The sequence below is a fragment of the Grammomys surdaster genome, unplaced genomic scaffold (assembly GCF_004785775.1).
Source record: "Grammomys surdaster isolate TR1022 unplaced genomic scaffold, NIH_TR_1.0 139, whole genome shotgun sequence".
NCBI classification, from domain to species: domain Eukaryota; kingdom Metazoa; phylum Chordata; class Mammalia; order Rodentia; family Muridae; genus Grammomys; species Grammomys surdaster.
This window is the reverse complement of record NW_021604597.1, coordinates 14,817,107-14,831,254: the sequence shown is the minus strand read 5'-3', so window position 1 is coordinate 14,831,254 and position 14,148 is coordinate 14,817,107. Positions and strand designations below refer to the sequence as shown.

The window sequence follows — 14,148 nt, the reverse complement described above, 5'->3', positions numbered from 1 at the left end:
AACAGACTGAACACTCATTGCCCGATTCCCAGTGGAGGAATAAAAATGGCCGATAAACACTCATAAAAACAATCATATACATCCTCACTTTGGCTCAAGGAGGTGTCAAACAGTTAAGAGATACTGTTTTCCACTGGTCAAATTAGCAAAAATTAAAAATACTTTGTTCTTGCAAAATCACAATGAAGAGATCATGTTTTCACCCAGATGATGGGAGTTTAAATTAGTTAAATATTTCTGGAAGGTAGTTTAGTAATATATACTGGGTGCCTCAAAGTGATTTCTGTCCTTTGCCTTAGAAAATTACTCTTCTGGAGAAAAAAATCTGGGCTACAGATGATAGCAGTATAGATACAGGTTTGAGGTGTTTATTGCTCCCATTATAACAATAAAAAATGTTAGGAGCAAAAACTCCCAGTTCGCTACCTTAGTACAGACATCCAGATGCTTGCCTACCCTGTAATTCTCCAGTTCTGTGAGACTCCCACTGTGGTATTTAGTCAGACCATTTTCTGATTCAAAGCAATAAGCATTTTGTTGTATATGTTTGTTTTTTCACATTTAGGAATGTTAAGGGATCATATTTTTTTCTTTGTAAAGATGATGAAGTACCTGGGAGGTAATAAAGACAGAAGATAGAAGGAAATTTGGTGGGTGAAAGCTAACTTGGGCTTGGTACTTATTTGAGCTAAAAAGAAAGAAATGAAACACTGTGTTCTATCAGACTCTAAGAGAAAGCTCATAAAGAAAGCTATAGAATAATTTGAAGTTTTTCATACACGTAACTAAAACATCACTGTAAAAAGTAACTTCTGTCCTAGAGTGATTTGAAACTGAAATGCCCTGAAGAATCATCTGCGTGCCTACGAATGATCCAGTTCCTCCAACTCGCTGCCCCCTCCTTTATGTTAATGATGACGGAGCTTCTGCTGATGCTAGAGTCTTCAGTAGGAGGAAGGCCAACTGTAATGGGTTTTATAGCCTCACTCCTTAGTACCCAGTGATGTCATCATTTCCAGCATTACTCAGTACAGCTTCCCTTAATGGACAACCTTCTAGAGTACTTATTAACTTAAAGGTTTTCTTTTTTCCTAAATAGGATTACCAAACTAATAACAATGACCAGGCAGTGGTTGAAATCTGTATCACAAGGATTACCACAGCCATCAGAGAGACAGAATCCATTGAAAAGCATGCCAGGGCCCTGGTGGGACTGTGGGATTCCTGCTTGGAGCACAACCTGAAACCTGCAGGGAAAGACGAAGATACTCCACATGCAAAAATTGCATCTGATATCATGAGTTGCATCTTACAGGTATGTCAGTGCACAACAGCGGGCAATTGGATACTGAGTTGGCAACTTATATGAACACATGGTGTCTCTGAACTGAGAGGCAATCTTTTGTGCCTATTAGATACTGTAAACAGACACCACAAACTGCTGGTAGCTAAGCCAGCAGGTTGCTAAGTAATCAACTGAGAAAATACTACTGAGTCCCTGCTGTGTGTGAGCTATACTGTAAAGAATTCAAAATAATACCTCAGCAAGCATGAGAGCATGCTTGGGGAGGCCAAGGGAAGATGGCAGATGTCCTCTGTCTCTTTCTACTTTCTCACAAGATGGTCTCTCATAGTCTGGAGACAAGCATTGCAGGCACATTTAGCCATGCTCAGCTTTTTATGTGGATGCTAGTGGTTTGAACTCAGGCCCTCATGCCTGCACTACAAGGGCTCCTGTCTACTGAGCCATCTCCCCAGCCCGACTAACTCAGTTTTAAGTCTATTTCACTATGTATTGTGAATACCCATCTGTTCTACAAATGAGAAATTGGCAAACTTGTTCCCATAAGTCTCTGCTTTGCCTTTTGTAAACTAAAGGTAACAATCAATGCCTACTGTTTGGAACTGTGAGACATCAAGGTGGCATGGCACGTGAAGTGCTTGCCTGTGACAATTGCAGTTTGATCAGTGATAGGTAGACAGAGCGGTCTGTAACCACAGTCTTGTATGCCAATAGAAACAGGTATCCAGACTGGTGGATGCACACGAGGAAAGTCCTTCATTACAAAAGCTTTTGATATGTGGTGTAGACATGAAGTGCTTTCTAAAATAAAGACACACTTGGAGAGGACAGATGAGGATGAAAAACGTGGCACAAGTATTATAACAATCAGCATGGATGATGTACTAGAATGTAACTCCAGAGAATTGACAGAGGTCTGCAGCCAGAGCCTCATTTTAATCTCATTGTTTGAAACAGCACACTCACCCCTCCCCAACTACCTTCTTAGTAGGCCTGACCTGACGTTGTGTCATATGTTAATCATCTTTGCATTATCTGCTTTCTCCTCTGAGCTACCACTGTGGGAGACTCAGTGAAATAATCCAAGATGGCTGACAATGGGTACAAAAGCGACCAGAAGTAACCCACAAATCAGGAAATAAATATATTTTTTTCTGCATTGTAAAAGAACTAGCCTGCCTGATTGCACACACACTGCTCATGCAGGCTTCCCCAGTCAATACAGTGTGATTGCTCTGAGTATAAAGGACCTGGGATGGCTCAGAGTATTTCCTTCAGAATTCTTATGGGGGAGGCTGGTTTTATAAAGCTAGAAGTTTACTCAACAAGCTATCCCCTTTCTGTCATGAATTTACCTATAGGGTGATCTTGGTCAAATTAACACTTGTGTGCCTTTATTGCCTCATCTATAAAGTGCAGATTATAGAAGTAATTGCCTTGTGGGTTTGTTTTAATGAGTAAATAACCAGATGCTAAATAAATAAAAAAAATGTTCTGGATATGGGAATATCATGTGATCATTAACCCCAGTTGATATTACCATCTGCAGAAGACTATAATATACCCCGCATCACTCTCTTTCATTATTATTTTGCCTGTGTATTAGGTGTGCATGTGGAGGCCAGTGTGGTTGACACTGGGTGTCTTCCTCCATTGCTCTTCACTTTATTTATTGAGGCAGGTTCTCCGGATAAAACCAGATCTAACCAGCTTGCCCCTCTCTCCACCTCCAAGTTCCAGGATAGTAGGTAGGTCACCACACCTACCCAGCTTTCATGTGTGTTTGGGAACCCTCACTAGGGTCCTCATACTTGTGTGGCAAGTGCCTTGTCACCATGACCCATTCAGCATTTAATTCTTTGCAACAAGCTACTTATTCAGTAACTACACTGCTCACTGTTTGCCTGTGTCTTCCCTCTCCAAATTGTGTTTCTTTTTTTTTTCCCACTGAGCTAGTCCCAGCACCTAAAATAGCACTTGGCAAGCAGAAGGTACACTCAAGTGATATTTACTGAGTGAAGGACTGTATGGGCTCAGAGGCAGTAACTATTCTGTGGCTTCCTGAGCAACCATGTTTCTGTCCAGTGGGCTTTTAGACGTTGTTCTTGGAAAGGAAGAAAAATGTGATGGATGGGACAACCCACAGATCTTCTCTTATCTCACCTGTCAGGAAACCCACTGGGAAAACCAGATTAATGTGTCAATTAGATTCCCAGATGGCTACACTCGTAGGAATCAAACCTTTGTCTGTCTGCTTGAGGAGGCTGGGTGAATGTCCAGGGAGCCCTATTTTAATAAATGAAGTTGGACATCTCTTGAGATTGTTGCTTTTCTTATGGCTCCAGCTGAATTCAGCACCTGAGAGCAAAGTAGCGTCTCAGTTGCTATCGCCCTGGATCTGTATCTCTTCTCCTTTGCTTTATTCTTTCCAGTTTTAAAACACTGGCAAAGGTTCCCAAGGTGCACTTTCAAAAGGAAAATCTCCACCAAGAGCTCAAATGGTGCCAATCAAGCTGAGAAACGGAATCCTTGGCCTTGTGGAACAATGCCCCCTTGTCTCTAGCGAGCGTTAGCAGTTCTCAGGAGTACAGTTCATTTCTACAATGCAGTGACCTCCATTTGTTCCCTGAGCTCTGCACTTGTAAGGTAATATTCACACCAGCCTGCTCGAGTCAGTGCTAGGACCAAACTCTGTCATAGGCTCCGGCATTATCAGCTGCTGTTAAAGTGGCTTCCTTGTTGGAGAATGATGACCACCAGACTTGTCGCTGCCTATATCCCATTAGCACCTCTGTGATCCAAATAACCCTAAAGATAAAATGACTTGCTGTGCCAGGTCTGCTGTGTTAGTTGCCTTTGAAATGAAGCCCAGCTGTCGAGCAGAAGTTGTTTGTTATTTGTTAGGTCCGTGGGAGTCTTCTTTGCTAGTGTCATCCTGGTCCCCAGACCCTACGCACACCCTGCTGTCTGACGTCAGCAGGGTCTGTGGCTTTTGATATGGGAGGCGCTGTCTAGACAGTTTTGAGATGGAGTGCCTTTGGTGGTGATCCTTGAGGACTTACATGAACTATTTGCTCTTTGCTTAATGTTTTACTTTTTGTATCATTTGAGAGATTTCCAAATTATATGTGTGTGGAGAAGGCACAAAAATTGAGTGTGTTGAAGTTTATTTTCTTTTTGTTTTTTGATGATAACATTATACACTTGAGGGGAGAATCTTCTGTTTTTGTACTGGATCCCCACTTTAGAAGCATTAAAAAAAATGAAATCTAATTGGTTAAGAAGTCCTGTGCTTTCATTGCTGCTGCCAAGGGCTAGCTCACTCCAGAGTCCAAAACAGAATCTAGCAATTTCCATCAGTCTAATCACCCTCTGTGATTGTCTGTGCTCACAGTTAGCAGGGCCCGCTTCCTGAGTCCACTGCCTTTGTTTTTGCAAATTACAAATAAATATACTTAAGACCATGGTACACACCTTTAATCCAAGCACGAAGGAGCCAAAAGCAGGCAAATCTCTGTGAGTTTGGGGCTAGCGTGGTCTATGTAGTGAGTTCAAGGCCAGCCAGAGCTACATAGTGAGACCTCATCTTAATTAATTAGTTAATTAATTATCGATTAATTTAAAAGTCCCTGAAGACAATAATGGAAAACAAGGACCTTTCTACTTCCTAGTTATTCTTTGCAAAAGACTCAGTGTATGTATAATACCTTTGACATGGGATTCATTTTGAAAAGTCCCCAATGCTAGGACTTTGACCATTCAGGATAGGGGCAAAATATGGAAATGTAATCATCAGAAACCTCTGTGTAATGGAGAAATTGGATGACTATAAGCATCGCCTAACAGGAGACTAGGGGTTGGCGTAGAATCCAGGGCTATAGTAGAAGTAACGTGAATGTGAATCCAAAGAAGCAGCAATATAGGGTAATTGAGACAAGTGAAAACCAATGACTTAACCTTGCTAAACACATGAAGAGTGTATTAATGAAAGGAAGACGGACGACTATTTTGGCACATGTACTCAAGTGTTACTCAGAGGAGGTATTAGAGATTGATATTGGTGGATGGAATGTTCCATCATCACAGATGAAGATTCAGTTGTGAATAAACATGTTAAAGATGGAGATTCAGTTGTAAATACATGTGTTATTTTAACCAGGTTCTACCATGCTGATGATGGAGTATACCTCTGTATCTCTTTGAGCTCACCTGATCTTTTGCTGAAGAGTAAAGACTCTAGTTTCCTGCCTGGCTTCTTGGTACCTTGATAGTGTGAGACAGATATTCTGATCTGACCAAATAAAGTCTTCCACTGTACATAAGTCTCTTGGCTTCACTCTTATAGGTCAACCTTCTAGAACTCCTTGGGTGTGAGTTAGCCTCAGTAGATTCAAGCAATTCTATGGGGGTGAGGTGCCAGGCCCAGGAGAGAGAAGCTTATCTTCCAGGGAGACCTCATAACCTCCCACATCAGCAATCAGGCCCACACATGCTTAGGGAGAGGAGAGAAGGCAGACCAAGATATTCAAATAAGCCATCAGAAAAGTCTCAAGGCAGGCCACGGTCCTGAGTAGGTATCTAGAAAATTGATGGAATATGAGAATTAGTTAAAATGTATCAGGCATTTTGTTTGTTTGTTTGTTTGTTTGTTTGTTTGCTCCTGATAACTAGAAAAACAGAAGTGTTTAATCAAAACGTATTTAATTAGCTTGTTTAGAAAAATTTAGGAATAGCAATGGGTTAGGCATACCCTATATCATGGAGCTCAAATGCTACTAACAGAACCTGATTTCTCCCAGCTTACCTCTCCAATCCCGCGTTTCCTCCAATCCCGTGTTTCCTCAAGTATCATTCGGGTTCTCCTCTACCTACTGAAGTCACGTGGTAGTGGCACCCATAAACTTTGAATCCAGCAGGAAAATCACAATGATAGATCTCTTCAAAGAATCCCTAATTAAATTTGGTGAAGTGTTTATACTCTTGAAGCATCATTTGGATCAGGGAAATGTTCTCTCTCTCTCTCTCTCTCTCTCTCTCTCTCTCTCTCTCTCTCTCTCTCTCTCTCTCTCTCTCTCTCTGTTAGGCTGAGTCACCTTACACTTTTTGAGCCCTAGGGTAGAAATGCCATCATTGGAAGAACTGGAAAGCTCTTCAAAGAAATTAATGAAGACTCCCCCCAAAAAGGAAAACAGACTGATCAACAGGGTTTAGTGTGACTGAGATCTGGGGTGGAAGGGAGACCACAGAAGTACTATTTCCTGTGACTTTAGGGAGTATTATGGACTCAATACCAAGATATGAGTGTTCTACAATTATGACTCCCAACTCACTAACCTGAGTGTCTCAGCTTCCCTGTAACATTTTCTTTACTTCCTCCTGGCACTGGCACTGCCATTATGGTACTGTTGGCTAACTGGACCCACCACTTCATGTCATGTGACTTATATGTGTGGATATGCACAGAATTTTCAACCTTGCACTCATCACTTAACAACTATCTGAAAACAGAATGTGTAGGACTGGGCCTCTTTTTCAGAGGAATTCGTGTCCTGATGACACCTCAGTTATCAAGGCTTTGTAGATAGTCCCAGATCAAAACTAATTTGAATGAAAGTGAGCAAGTTTTCGTGTGTTTGGTCAATTTCTGCATCCTTACTTGGGACTCATCTGTTCGAATCCCTTGTCTGCTTTCTCCTTTGGCTCCGTGCCTTTTTGATTAACTAAAGTTTGTATTATATATTCTGGTTATGGCTAGACCTTTGTTGGATAAATGGGTCACGAATATTATATTTCCCTTGGATCATCTTTTCATTCCTTAGAATATCACTGGATTAGGTGTCCTTTTTATTCACTTTACATTCCCTTTTTTATTTAATGTTTGAGTTAGATTTAAGAAACTGCTTACTGACCCAAAGCCGCTGGGGACACCGACCATGTCCTGTACTCACTGTCACTATGTGTTTTATTGTTAGATATGCAGTTTGCCTGAAATTTACTTTTATTTTGGTGGGTATAAGGGTCAAGACACTGTCTTCTCCCATTTAGTATCCTCTCTGATCTAACTGCCCCATGTCTAAGATGTCATAATGCTGCTCGGGGACACTGTAGCAGTGTGGCAGTCTTGGCCTAGTGTTCCTTCTTTGATCTTTATTATAGGGTTTGTGCTAAAATGAAATTCTAAGTTCCATACCGCCTAAGGATATGACTCTCCCTTTAAGCTACTGAGGACACTCCGAGAATGAAAATGGTTCTGGATTAACACTGTTCTGATCAGGATGCAGGCTCACCTGCCATAACAAAGGCCAGTCAGTTAAGCTATGCAGGACATTTTTATCTCTCAACCAACAATTCAGAAATGTCAGTCTAGAGCTGATGTGGAAGCCAACCCTTTCCCTGTACTACACACAGTTTCTAACTCATGGTCATAGACAACTGCTTCAGTCTCTGTTACAAAGTCCTTGTTCCAAGGGATGTAGGGAGGAAAATGAGTAAGGAGCCAAGTCACATCGTGCTAATAGCAGCCTAGGAGTTGACCATGTTAAGCTTTCCTTATCTCATTGCTTTGCACCTGGCCACGTCTGCTTGCAGGGCAGGTGGGAAATGTGTGCAATCTTGTACCTATTCCCTTCAGAAACCCAGAAACTGACTACTAAAGAAGAACGTTTACTGATGGAGTTTCTACCCCACCACCCTTGCCTACCATCCCTGGCCTCCCTTCAATGACCATAATCTGATGCAGATTAAACCCAGACAGTTACTCAGTGCACATCCTGTTTGGAAGGTAGTCATTACTTGACCTTCTCTCCAAGGTCATCGGTCTTTTAGCAGGCTGGAGAGTCTTCCTGGGCCAGTCAGTTGATGTTGTGTCTGCCGTGAGACCTATTTATCAGAGACTGCCCGATGGGAAAATGTGATGACAGTCGCCGTTACAGATGATCTAGAGAGTTGGGTGACATCTCGGAGGTCAGCCAGCAAGAGAGTGGCAAAGCTCAGAGTGGAATCCAGAGTCTGTTTTCCATCACATACCCTCCTCAATACATTATACTCTCTGTGACAGCTATCACCACGTATCTACATCGTCTTCTTTCTCCGTATCTACTTCCCACTTGTGTATGTATGATGTGTGCATCTATATGTTTGTGTCTGTGTGTCTGTATGTCTCTGTGTGTCACTAACCTTGAAACTCACTAATCTGACAAGATTAACAAACCAACAAGCCTTGACAATCGCCCTGTGTCTTCCTTCCCAGTGCTGGGATTTCAGGCACATGACATCATGTTCAGCTTTTTACATGGGTGACAGGCAGTGGCTATCTCTCAGCCCTAGTGCATTCTATTCATTCATTATTCAGTCTGTCATGTTTACTGAGGACCTACCAAAGCCTAGAACTGTTGGAAGTAATAAAAAGCACAACCTATGGGTGGAATGAGAAGTATAGAGAAAAGCACAGAGAAAAGCAGCCCCTTTTATTTATAAGGATACAAGGTCAGCTCCCAAGCACATTGTAAGAGCTCTGCTCTTAGTCTAAGTGGTAAAGAAAGTAGGGTGTGTGTGTGTGTGTGTGTGTGTGTGTGTGTGTGTGTGTGTGTAATTGATCAATAATTTTTTATAATTGCATAACTAAATACCAATGACAGGATTTATGAGACATGTAAAGTAAGTCACAAAATAAATAAGAATAGAGTTATTTTAGGATCTAGAATGCCTTTAGGTTTTAGTCTTATGTTTATTTTTTCTTTTAAATATCATTAGCTAAAATTTTAGCATTTTTTAATTGACACATAGTAGCTGTCTGTATACCTGAGTACACTATGTTTCTGTCAATACTTGTAAAGTGAAATTAGTATTTCCTCCCTTGGAACTTTTGTCATTTGTCCTGCCAAGTATAAATACTAGCACTTGTCCTGTACACATGTTTTTTGTACCCATTATCTGATCTCCTTCCAACCTCTTCCAGTCTATTTATGCAAAATCACCTTTTTAACTACACTTGTGAGAAGATGTAGTATTTGAATTTTCACAACTTGCTAATTACGCTTACAGTGCTTTTCACTTTTATTCATGTTGTTAAAAATTATTTCATGGATGGAGAAATGGCTCAGAGTTTAAGAGCACTGACTGCTCTCCCAGAGCAGAGGTCCTGAGTTCAATTCCCAGCAACCACATGGTGGCTCACAACCATCTGTAACGGGATACGATGCTCATTTCTGGTGTGTCTGAAGAGAGTGACAGTGTGCTCATATACATAAAATAAATAAATAAATTTTTTTTAAAAAGTCATTCTTTTTTATGAGTATATATTCATTCATATATATATATATTCATATATATATATATTACATTTTATGCATCCATCCATGATTGGTTCTAAAAACCAAACAAACTTCAAGCTTATCAACATTCCTCTGATTGTTTTCCTCAAATATGAATCTAATGATTTGTCCCTCCCCTTGATCTCTGATTGCCCTTGGGATTAGTTCTAAACTCACCAGCCTCCCAGTATATACACGCCCACTGGCCTTTCCAGGTCCTGCCAATTTTCACTACAACCACACTGAGTTGCTCACAGTTCCCTAGGTGCACCGTGTTCTCCCTCACTTCTGCACCTCCACAGTGGCTCTTTCTTCTCCAGTCTTTGCCTCACTAACGCCCAGCTACCCCCAACTCATCCCTTCAGTCTCAGCTAAGGTGTCCCTTTCTCTAGAAGTCTTTCTTGACACTTTCTGGCTGGATGTGTTCTTCTGAGCACTCTGCACCTCACAGGTCATGCCTTCCGCTTATACTATCAACTGCCCCTAAGGCTTCCCATAAGACCAAGCAGGGCACATGTGTGGGACCAGGGCAGGGCCTGTGTTTTCACAGCTGTACTTTAGCAGCCCTGAGAATATTTTTGAGGTGGATGAATAATGAACGAACAATGAGCTTGTTTGTTGCCTTCTTATATTTCCTCAGAATTACAACCGGACCCCTGTGATGGTCTTAGCTGTCCCCATCGCAGTGAAATTCCTCCACAGAGGCAGCAAAGAGCTGTGTAGGAACATGTCCAACTACCTGTCCCTGGCTGCCATCACCAAGGCCGATCTGCTGGCTGACCACACTGAAGGGATAATAAAGAGCATACTCCAAGGTACAGTGCAAGAACTGAGCTGGGAACGTGTTTAACGGAAATTTAATGACTTGCTTAATGGCTCCAATGAGTGAGGCCTAGCACACAAAGGGACGAGTTAGATTTTTTTTTCTTAGCTGTTGATTGGCTTGTGGCCATGCTATAATGTCTCCTGGGCCAGCTGAGTTGGTCTCTCTTTTGCCTGGTGAATGAGGTACTGATAGTCACTGAGAAGGGAACTTTCTGTCAATCCTATGGTTCTCATCCAGAGAACTATGTCACTCATGATTGCTGTCAAGATTTCCAGTTCCTTTTACTTTAATTTTCAAAAGTAAGAAGTATTTTTGGTTATATAAAATACACAGAGCCAGACATGGTGGTACATGCCTTTAATCCTAACACTTGGGAAGCAGAGGCAGGGGGATCTCTGTGAGTTCAAAGCATACCTTTTCTACATAGTGAGTTCCAGATTAGCCATAGTGATCTTACATAGTGAGATCATAGCCATCTTACATAGTGAGATCTTGTCTCAAAACAAAACAGAGATAAGATACTCAGGGAAACATGTGATAGCTTCTCTAACTCAAGTGACTTAAAATTGATTTGTAAGTACATTAAATACCACCAAAATAAATAAATAAACAAGGATATCTTTGTTGTTACATCATTTGAATCAAGAGAAACTCAAACTAATCCATACATAATACGTATTTTTGTTTGTTTTTGTTTCTTACCTATCTGAAACCTTGTTTTGCTTTAAAAAAAAAAAAGCACAGGTCAGAGGATAATATATCAAACGACTTCATATGCATCTAGGTATTCCCAGTCCTCACTGATAAAAATGCATGAGGTTCCCAAGTATTGCTGCCCATAGATTGCCTCTTAATTCAGACGCCACAGGCTCAGCTTCTTGCAGAGTGTCCTACGTTCCTAGTCCCAGGTTTCTTGGAGTCTGCAAGAATGTTTTGAATGTGCTCTGTGCCCAGGGTACCCAGACCAGCCCATAGTCTACAACCTTTAGCTGGGCCTTCCAGCATGGTACACTGTAGTAGCATCCTCCCCACGACTCTGCTCCTAGAAGGGTCCATATGGAAGTTCCATGCTCCCCTGCCAGAATGATGATCTCTGCCCTCATGTGCTTCTTACCCAAGGCTTTAGGAGCCACAAATTCTCCTAACCAGGAGTTCCATGTGGCAGCTCTGGCCGGAGAACAATAGTCTTTCTCCTTGGTGTTAGAAGGTTGCTTAATTTCAGGTGCCACTCTGCTTTACTGGATTTGCAGTAAGATTGAGGGTACACTGTTTTCAAATGTGTGGATCAGTAGTAGACCTCTCACCCAGATGAGCAAGGCAAGAGGTTCAATCTCTACTGTTGAAACACACACACACACAGACACACACACACACACACACACACACACACACATACCCCTCCACCACTACCACCACCACCAACAAACCCAAAGCATTCTCTTTTATTTCTTGACATCTAAAAGCAAGTGTCCACCCATAGCCCCTGTTCCATTCCATCTTTCCATACACTCTGCTTTACCCCGCTACCTGCTACCACCCCATTCTCGGAATGCCTACTGCCTGCCAAGAACCAAGGTGTTGTCTCCACCTGAAGCTCAAATATCGGATACTCCTGAGGGGTTCTTCAGTGTCACCCTAGACATCTAGCCTGTCTAGCTCACTGTCTACCAGACACTCAGATACATCTGAGCACCACAGATGGTGGTGTTTGTCACTCAGCCTGTGCTCCCCTGAAAGATTTGCCATTAATAATATTAGCTAGTGCTTTTGTTCCTAATTTCCTTTGCCCTCAGAGTAAAATTGCTAATTTTACTTCACATGTGATTAAATTTGCTGCAAGTCCAGAAGAACAATTATGTTTTTATTCTTGCCACCTTGAAAACATTTTTTGAAAACAAATTTCATAAAAACTTACAGACAGGCCAAACATTTCAAAACTATAGGAAGCAGACATGTGGGCAATAGATTTATATAAAAATGAATTCTCTTCTTCCAGCTGCCAGGAGCTTAGCTCATGCTTTCGGGGCTTTTGAAATGTCATTTCAATGACAAAGAGATCTTTGATACACAAAATAAATTCTAAATTCACTGCAAGCATAGAAATAAACAAATGACTTGGTTTATTTGATCCGGCGTTATGAAAATTGCCATAAAATCAGTGGTAACTTGACCTATGAATGGCTGGGCCTTTGTCATCCAGGCTTTGGACTTTGAGGACTGACAGGACCACAAAGCCCCTCCCACAGCTCATGTGAGTTGTAGAGCCAAAGAGATTTTGAGAAATGAATTTTTTGCTCTGCTAGTCTTCAGTTGATACTCCCCGTGAGCAGCTTTAATGAGCACCTTGGTGTGTCTTTCTTCATTACCTGTAGTTTCTTCTCACTATTAGACTGTCTTCTTTGATCTGTGGTATCCTCTTCTTCATTCTCAAGGACTTCTCCTCTCATGGAAAGGTTAGTAGCCATGTGTTCAATGAAAATACTTACAATCACATTATAGTAATAAAATCAGACAATGTTCATGACAAACATTGTATTAATCCATTTTTACTAACTAGATCCACACTACTTGTGAGACCTGCAAAGTAGAATTCCTATTATCCCATTTTACTGAACAGTAACACTTTAAGTAACAGAAGACTTTGATATATGTGACTTGATGGAGAGGATAAAGAAAAAGAGGAAGAGAAAGAATACAGAAGGAAGAAGAAGAAGAAAAAGAAAAAGAGGAGAATAAAGAAAACAAAGAAGGGAGGAGAAAGGAAAAGGAGAACAAAGTGGGGAGAAACAGAAAGGGGAAGAAGAGGAGGAGGAAGAAGAAATGGAAGAAGAAGAGGATGAAAAACAGAAGGAAGAGAGAAATTAAAAGGAAGAAGATGGAGGAAGAGAGAGGGGGCAAAGAGAAAGAAGAGGTGCAACTCTTTGTTGGCACATGACAGCAGGTCCATGAGTAGATCAGATGTCCTACTGACTTGACTCAAGCCTCAGTGGTGTTCCTGAAAACTACAGCTCATCACCCTTCTGGTGTATTGCTTTATTTTATGTCCCACAGCATGGACCTTTCCACCATCCAGTTCACATCATTATGAACACCAATGACACAAGGTCCATATCCAATCGAATTTTTTGTTTCCAGTCCAACTCTGGGAACCAGTTTCTGAACTGATACATCCTCATTGCAGGCAGAAAGTGTATATCAGTTGTCTGCTGAGCTTATGAGCTACCTCAGAAAAGAAAAGAGATGGCAATGGGCTGCAGTAGACCCACATGAGTGTGGAGTTAGGAAACAGTGGATCTCAGAACATGTGCAGGCAGCTGTGTGAATGAACAGGGACTGTGTGGAAGCCACCAATCTCTACCTCTTCATTTTGTACGTGAGCAGCTGACTAGGATTAAACCCTGCCATTTCACCCCAGAGGCCACCTCTACTGTACAATCCCAGCTCCACTGCACACCGATTGTGCTTGTATTTTTCTGAGCGTAAGTTTCTTTGTGTATAAATTGAGACGTTCAAATGTAACAGCCTAGTTAGATAAATATTAGCTAAGATGGTGACAGTAACAATCACGGCCGCCTGCTTATATTTGGGTGACTTTTAGTGCCAGGAGATCTGCAGTTTTCTTGGGTAAACCCACATATTGCTGGAGTATCATGAATTAGATGTTCTCTCTCTCTCTCTCTCTCTCTCTCTCTCTCTCTCTCTCTCTC

The 14,148-nt window shown here is 41.5% G+C and overlaps 1 protein-coding gene across 2 annotated transcripts in view; it reads left to right on the top strand.

Annotated features, from left to right (window-relative positions):
- Veph1 (ventricular zone expressed PH domain containing 1) overlaps window positions 1-14,148 on the top strand; it is a 181,436-nt gene that overhangs the window by 22,139 nt on the left and 145,149 nt on the right. For both annotated transcript variants that reach the window (XM_028763573.1, XM_028763572.1), the window contains exons 3-4: window positions 1,100-1,315; window positions 10,256-10,430. In XM_028763573.1, coding sequence (XP_028619406.1) covers window positions 1,100-1,315; window positions 10,256-10,430 — 391 coding nt within the window. The remainder of the gene's footprint in view (window positions 1-1,099; window positions 1,316-10,255; window positions 10,431-14,148) is intronic.